Consider the following 8694-nt stretch of genomic DNA (forward strand, 5'->3'; position numbering starts at 1 on the left):
GATTTAGGTCTACAGTGTTCTTAGTTTTGCCTATCAACACTCAACTCTTCCAGCAGACTTCGTTGAAAGGCTGCATTTCCTTTATTGAATTTCTTTTGTTTGTGTGTCAAAAATAATTTGGACATATATGTGCAGGTCTATTCCTAGGTTTTCATTTCTGTTCCATTGTTCTATGTACCTGCCCTCTACCAATACCACAGTCTTGATTATTGGAGCTATGTAAGTCTAGAGTTTGCAAAGACTCCTTCCTCATTTCAGTATGTGTTTTCAAATGTTTCAGCTATTGTCACTCCTTTGATGTTCTAAATAAATTTTAGAATAATTTTGTCTATATAAAAAAAAAATCTTGCCTGGATTTTTGTAAGAATTGCAACACACCTGTGTATCAATTTGGGGATAACATGTATCTCTTCATCCATGAATATTCTATGTCCCTTCATTTAGTTGGATTAAAAAAAATTCTTTAATTGGCAATGTATAGTTATAGTTTTTTGTTAAAAATAATACACATATTATTATAATATCTAAAGGGAATTACCATTCCATCGTCTACTTCTATGAGCCTAAGTATATTAAAATACCTCATTTAAATGAGATCATAACAACATTTGTTCTTGTGTGACTGACTTATTTCACTATGCATAATATACTCAAGGGCTATCCATAATGTAGCCTATGACAGTTTACTTTTTTAGTACCTGAATAATATTGCCTTGTGTGTATATACTATATTTCTTTATCTATCCATCTATCCATGGACCTTTAGGTTACTTCTGTATTTTGGGTATTTTGAATAGTGCTGCAATAAACCTGAGAGTACATATATGTCATTGAGATCTTATTTTCAGCTCTTTGGGGTAAATACTCTGATATGGGATTTCTGGATTAGATGGTAATTCTATTTTTAATTTCTTGAGGAAACTCAATGCTATTTTTCTTAGTGGCTACACATTTTTTCCTTCCCACTGGCAGTGGACATGGGTTCTAAGTTTTCTACATCCTCACCAAAAACTCTTTGTTTAACTGGTCTTATGGTTGCCATCCTAACAAGATGAGAAATGATATCTCATTGTGGTTTTGATTTGCATTCTCCAATGATTAGTGATGTTGAGCATCTTTTCATACCTGTTGGCCATTTGTCTGTCTTCCTATTAAGCAGAAGTGATGAAAATCATAAAATGTGTAATGGTTCTGAAGTAAAATAATGAAAATGTTTCAAGTTATCAGGAATACAGAACTGGATTTGCTATTCCTGAGAGAATTGTATGAGCCAAGAAAGAGGCCTATTTAATTTGTTAACATGGAAGCCACTGGTGAAATTGACAAAAGCAAATCCAGGTGATGGATGTGATGACAAAAAGACCAATTAGGGGGAGGACGATTTCAAGTTGAGAAAGTACAGGGAAAGATGATGACAACTTGACTTCAAATAGGTCCTCAAGAGGACATGACCCTAGGTTGACCTGAGCACTGGACCCAAACAATTGTAAGCTCTTCATGCTCTCCCCTGTCCTTGGACTGTGCATCCCACTTACCTTCCTCACACTACAAGCTACCTTAAGGACATGATCTTAAGAGAGTAATGTGCTGCTGAGACCATCTGGATGATACATGTGACTGAACCCAGTTAAGGCCTCTATATAAACTCTTAAGATTCTGGCAGGCAGGTGCAAAGAGCTCATTATCTTGCAGCTACCTGTCTTGTATGTATGTTCCCTTGCTTATTAAAACTGTCACCTACCAGACTGGAGTGGTCTGGTTCTCTCTTCTGTTTCTGCTTGCCCTCTATGTACGAAAGTCAGTTTATGAACCAACATTTATTCTAGAAGTTTTGAGGTCAAGGTGAGCAGAGAATTAGTGTAAAAAGTGGAAGATGGTTATATATATTAGAAGATGGTGTTGTTTTGTAAGATTTTAAAATGTGAGATTGTAAAGAGTTACAAATTAAATAACTAAATGCACTTTGATGTAGTTTAAACTGGGCAGAGCTATCTTTTAGGTTGGACAAAACAATAGAAGAATAACAATTTAATTTATTTGATATTCCTTACAAAATTGGCTTCGGTCATAAGACATTATTATAAAGGTACTATTTCCTCCAGTCTTTCATTTTTTCTCTAATTTAAAATAATTTTAAATATTAGAAAGAGATATTTAATTTTATTTATTAGATTCACAATTGCAGATAGGAAACAAGCTGATTTTGATCCCCTCTCATACTGCTTATAAAACATACTGTGTGCTACATTAGGTTAAAAGATCTACCTACCTTAACCCCCAGAATGTCTGCATTCAAAGGTCCTCTTGAAATAGACTGGATATCAGATTAGTCAGTAGTGAAAACATGTGTGTATCATGGCTAGGAGACACCTATTCAGCCAAATTCTCTCAGATACCCAGAGACTTAAAAGTCATCATGTTGAAGACTTCATGCATAGGATAATTTATAGCTTCTCTTTCAGGAAGAAGTCATTGAAAAAACATATTTTAGTAGTTATTAAAAGTATATAGCACATATTTTCCAGAGGAAAGAAACAATTGGTTCTCAATGTAGGAATTATAATAGCTATTTGGAAACAGGAAACTCTGACTTTATTTTTTAGGGAAAGTGGGCTAATTAGGGTTTGTTCAAAGATATATATTCCTTCTCACAGGACTGAGAAGGAAAAAGTTCATAGAAATCTTGGTTGGCAGGCCTGTTGAGATTCTCAAGACATATATTTAGAAATGCATCACTCATGCCAAAATAGTATTTTCTAAAATATTTTACACCTCTTACATAAACACAATCTCCTCTCTGTCATGGAAATGTCCTTTTTTTTTTTAATGTCTTCTTCATACACCTTGGGGTTTGATGTCCTTAGAACCTGAAAGGATCCTTATGACACAGTCTCGTATCTGCTTGGTTTTCACCCCATAGACAATAGGGTTCATAGTGGGAGGCAAGAGCAGATAAATATTGGCCACAATGATGTGGCAAGATGGAGGGATGGTGTGGCCCCCAAAGCGGTGGGAAAAGAAGGAGAAAAAGGCTAAACTGTAGGAGAAAACAATTGTACAGATGTGGGCAGTGCAGGTGCTGAAGGCCTTCTGTCGAGCATCTGCTGAAGAGAGGCTGACCACTGCCCGGAGGATCATGGTGTAGGAGACTGTGATGCACAGGATGTCAAAGCCCCCAATCAGCAGGGCAACCGTCAGACCATAGATGGCATTGACCTTGACATTGCCACAGGATAATTTGGCTACAGACATATGGTCACAGTAAGTGTGGGGAATTATATTCCCTCTGCAGTAGGGCAGGTTCTTGGTGAGGACAGTGAAGGGAATGATGAGCAACACTGCTCTCAGGAAAGTAGCAAGCCCGACTTTTGCAATGACAGGATTGGTGAGGATAGTAGAATAACGCAGTGGGTAGCAGATAGCCACATAACGATCCAGGGCCATAAGCATGAGCACCCCAGAATCCATCCCTGTGAAGGTGTGGATGAAGAACATCTGGACCAGACATTCACGAAAGCTGATTTCCTTGAGATGAAACCAGAAGATGCAGAGAGCTTTAGGAATTGTACTAGAGCACATGGCAATATCAGTTAGGGAAAGCATGGCTAGAAAGTAATACATGGGTCTGTGCAATGAATCCTCATAGCGGATGAGGTAGAGCAGCCCACAATTCCCTACCATGGCCACCACATACATGGAGCAGAATGGGAATGAAATCCACATGTGTATATCTTCCAGTCCTGGGACTCCACTAAGAATGAATGAGGCTGGGGTCCAGTTTGTTTTATTCAACATTATTAGCATGATCAATTAGGCCTAGAATTCATGTGTGTTTTCTAGAGTAAGGAAAAGAGAAGAAAAAATATACTTTATGGCTACTGTCCTCCTCTCACACCCATGTCTTAAATTTCCATAGTGCATTTTAATGATCAACCACATTTTCTGAGAGTCAGGGATTAGGAGTTTTTTTATTTTGTATATTATTGTTTGTTAATTAAAGTGTCTAGTCATCTAACAAATTCTTATTAAGCAATCCAAGTTCTCACCACAGATACTGATCCTATTTTTAAGATTCCGATCCTCATAGATTTATAATCAAGTATAACTCTGTTATGACTTCTTCTAGGGATTTTGGTTAGACTACCTTACTTACCTACCTATTAATAACTGTATGTGTCTCCCTAGATGTAGTCTCAAAAAGACTTCTTTGATTATATCACTAATGACCCAAGAGATATGATTATTTTATATTCTTATTGTTAACTGATGGCCAATAATAATTTTATATTACTAAGGTACTCTTTGAAGCATTTGTAAATGTAAAATCATTTATTCCCTGATGGAGCTTAGAGTCTCTCAACTCAGTAAAATGTTTAATTCACTGCTCTCTTTTAAGACACCTCATTTTTGTCCTTTACCTGGTCTATATGCATTTATAGGGATGCTTTACATTTATATTCAGAATAAACTTCCAATTAAACCTAGAGAGCAGCTGATGTTGCTTCACATACTGAATCTATCAATGGTAACAAATCATTTCTCTCCTTTCTACTAGTCTTCCTGTTTTTCCTTCACACATTGCCCTCTGAGATTATCTGGTATCTGTGGCAAAACAGAAAACAAGTAAGCGAAACAAATAGCACCTTCATATTATTATTAAAGGCAAGGATACATTTTCTTCAGTTATGCTAGTTACTCCAGTAATATTTATGATTCAATAAGATGTTGACATCCCCACTTTTTATTATACTCATCTGTTCTTTCTCACGTGGTTTACATTTTCCCCTAACATTAGCATTGGACTCGTTTTACTTGGGTTATAGTGGGAGCTAATATAAATGAAAATTAAAATATTTCTAGCCACACACCAAATTCATTTTTTTCAAGAGAAAAATTCATTAATCCCAAATTCCGTACTAACAACTAAACTTAATTTTCAAATTAACTAAATGTTGGGGGTAGATAAATGGCATCTCATTCTTTCATTAATCTCTTCCTTTCTCATAATTATTTACTGAGCACTTTCAATGTGATGATGTGGGGAAACAGACCCAGTTTCATCCTTTAGAGAATTCAGAGTTTAGTAGAGAGACCAAAGGGCACACAAATGATCACAAGAAACATAACAAAAAGTGTAACAGAAGTATGTGCAAGGTCTGAAATAAGCACTACGTTAGTAAAATGGATGTGCACTTTGGGAGTGTTTGGAGGAGGCATTAGTGATTGTCAGAAAGCACCATGATGAAGAGAAGGTATTTGCTATCCAGTTTGAAGGAAGACTAGGTGTAACGGAGATATATTTGTTAAAGGAATTCCAGAGGAAAAAAGTCAATATGTTAAAGTATAGGTATCAAAACAAAAACAAGCAAGCAAACAAAAAGAAATAGAAACAATCAAGTGTGTGAGAATGCACTAGTGTGAAGGGAACAAATAATAAACTGGACATTTGCCCAGGAGCTAGCTCATAAAGACTCCTGTAGTTATCAAATAGGGAATTCCTTGATAGTGGAGAGTAAATAACAAAGAATTCACAAGAATATGGAGGCAGAGAATACTCCTCCACCCAGCCTATCCCCAAAAGAGAGGTCAGAAGAAGGCTGTGGAAAACTTTGAGATACTGTAGTGTCAGCTCAACAGGTAAGCTAAATAGGAATTAATGAGAGATGGAAGCTGATTGCAATGGCAGGTAATCATTTAGTTAGTGAACTTCAACAACAAGTAATTTAAGGAAGATTTTTGCTTCCTGAAAGGAAAGGAACTCTGGCCACGTTTCCCAAACAATCCAGTTGGTTTCCATTAACCACCTTCCCAGTTATCCTACAGTGACCAGAAATTAGAAAAAGTGACTATCACTTTACATAGAAATTTGTCAACTAATATGCTAGAAATTCCCTCAATTTATTAGACAGAACACCTTGACCCCAGAGTTAATTTTTGTAATTTACTTAATCTCCTTGAAGTGTCTTTGCTCTTTTAGTGTCTCTAAGATCAGGTCGGTACAATAAAAGTAGTGTGTTGGTGAAATATATGAATTTTAATCCCATCTTTGTAATTCCTAAATGTATACATGTAGACAATTTATGTAACTTCCTTAAAAAAATAGATTACTTATCCTTTTTAATACAGATAAAAATACTATCACAAGAGACAGAGTTCAGAAACCAAATACTGAAATACATATGAAGCCATTTAATTTATGACAAAAGAAACAGATTATGAACAAAAATGGCATTTCCAGGCATCCTGGCTAGCTTAGTTTGCAGAGTTTGTGACTCTTAATCTCAGGCACATGAGTTCAAGCCCCAGATCAAGATAGAGCTCACTTAAAAAAAAAAAGAAAAAGACACTTTCAATAAATATTCCTGACTCAATAGATGTATGCGGGGAGAGAAAAGAAACACACCTTGTTCCCTAAATCGTGTAATACACAAAACAGTCTTAGAAAAATATTAGAGCTAAATATGCAATACAAAACACACATCTTCTTTGGTATTTGGAATAGGCAAATATTTGAAAATAGGACACAAAAATTGCTACTCATTAAAAAAAGGATTAAATGTTACAGTTAAATTTTATTTGAAAGACACTGCTAAACGTGGAAAGACAAGCCACAGATGAAGAGAAAATATTTGCAAAGCATATAGTCAACAAAAATTTCATATCAAATGTATGGAATACTCCCACAATAATAATAAAAAGGTGGGAAGGGACTGATTATTTATACATTTCACCAAAGAAGAACAAAAAAATACCAGTAAACATGTAAGGAGGCACCAACTTTTCTAGTCATTAGGAAAATAAATGGAAATTGCATCTCACATGACATAGCAGTGTATATCAAACTAAATAACTCAAATGAAAAAGACTAGAAATACCAAGTATTGGCAAAAATGTGGAACAAGTGCTGGTACGATTATAGAGTTGAATTATTTTGGGCTTATCTTGTAATGATGAATATGTATATGGCTATGAGTTCCATTCCTAACAAAAACGTGCACCTATTTTTACCAGAACATATCAACAAGAATGTTTATTGCAACATACTTGTAATATATTAGTTTTCAAAACCCATAAAATACTTAAATGTACATTAATATTAGAATTGGTAAATAAAATCTGGCTTCTTCCCACAATGAAATTCTAGAAAACAATGAGAATACAATCTATAACTGCATGCACAATATGGATAAATCTCACGTTGTTTAATTTAAAAACCAGACACCAAATAGTATGTCATATTTGATACCATTTATACAAAATACAAAAATGGATCAAACTAATCTGTGCTGTTAGCAACAGGAGAGTGTTCTCCCTATGTGGGAGAGAGTGGAAACTGGAAGGAAGCATATGTAGAGAGGTCTTTTGAAGTGCTGTGAATATTCTTTTTTTATATACAGTCACGAGGCATATAAGTTTCAGGTTTGAGAATTTCTCAAGATGCAATTGTGAAAATTGTCTATTAGAATGCATCAAGAACAAAAGAAAACATATTGCTGAGAAAATGAAGGAGATAGCATGGTAAAACATACTACCACATTTTAAGTGCTCCATACCTATATTTGTATGTTCTTTTCAGACTGACAGCAACTTGGGCACTTACAAAAGTTAACATCATGAAAAGCAATTGAATTTGCCACTAAGTAAATTTTCTTCTGTGTTCTTTCAAAGGAAATATTAATTCTCTCCTCCATTAAAAAAAAATGACTCTCTTAACATCATCATCATCAAATAGGGAAAATAGTCACATGGGAATTCTGCATCACATATGATACGAAGAGAAGACAATCACGTTTGTCAAAAGGTAACTTGATTTGGAATAGCAAGGAAACACGAGATGAACATGGACATAAGCATGCCCTTCAAGGACCTCTTCTCATGTCATTGTAATGGTAGAGTTATATTGGGTGTCATAGAAATACCTATGAGTCCAGCCTAGTCTCAGGAGAACCTTCTAAAAGAAAAGACCAAGGGCTCTTAGACCTGAAGCATGAATAGGATTCTGAAGGATGGGAATGGAAGAGACAGTATTCTCTCCTGCCGTTATTTGCTGTTTCCTACTCACATCTGACTGATATTCTTGGTTCTGGAATAAAAAGTCCTCTGTCCTTTTATTGCTCCTCTCTGAGGCCCTCCCTCAAATAGAGTTCATTATTCATTCTTCAAGGGAAACCCAAGGGAAGACCCAAATGTCCCTTAGATATGATAACAGTGACATATCTTCTAAATAATCTAAAATAATGTAGTTACAAATAGCCATGTTTAGAGGTAAAGAATTGTTTTGTTTGAAGAATTATTCTTTCATTTTATCTATTTCACAATACTATAAAAATCTATTTAAATGTGGAAATTCTCCAATTTCATTGAAACTATTGATATTAAGGGCAGTTTATATTTAAAGTTATGTCTCCAGTGTCTAGCAAACCATCTGGTACAGAAAAGATAGTAATGTTTTAAATAAACAACATGGATAAATGGGCAAACAAATAAATAATATTTTATACATGAATTTTATAAATCAGTAAATTGTAACCTGTATATTACTACTCGGAACACATAAAAGAAACTACTACAGGAAAAATACAGGACATCTCTAAGACTACTAAGAAAGATAAATAATTACCATGATAGGGTAGGAAAACAAAGAAAATACAATGAAAATGGAAAGAAAAAATAAGATGACAAAGGTGAAACAAA

The 8694-nt window shown here is 34.9% G+C and overlaps 1 protein-coding gene across 1 annotated transcript; it reads right to left on the reverse strand.

Moving 5' to 3' along the window:
* Positions 1-2835: 2835 nt before the first annotated feature.
* On the reverse strand, positions 2836-3795 carry LOC308350031 (olfactory receptor 52N4-like; the record flags this gene model as incomplete). Its single annotated transcript, XM_080815031.1, has 1 exon — positions 2836-3795. The coding sequence occupies one exon, from the start codon at positions 3793-3795 to the stop codon at positions 2836-2838; it is 960 nt and encodes a 319-aa protein (XP_080671157.1).
* Between the last annotated feature and the right edge of the window lie 4899 nt (positions 3796-8694).

Source organism: Martes martes (assembly GCF_963455335.1).
Source record: "Martes martes genome assembly, chromosome: 10".
Lineage (NCBI taxonomy): Eukaryota > Metazoa > Chordata > Mammalia > Carnivora > Mustelidae > Martes > Martes martes.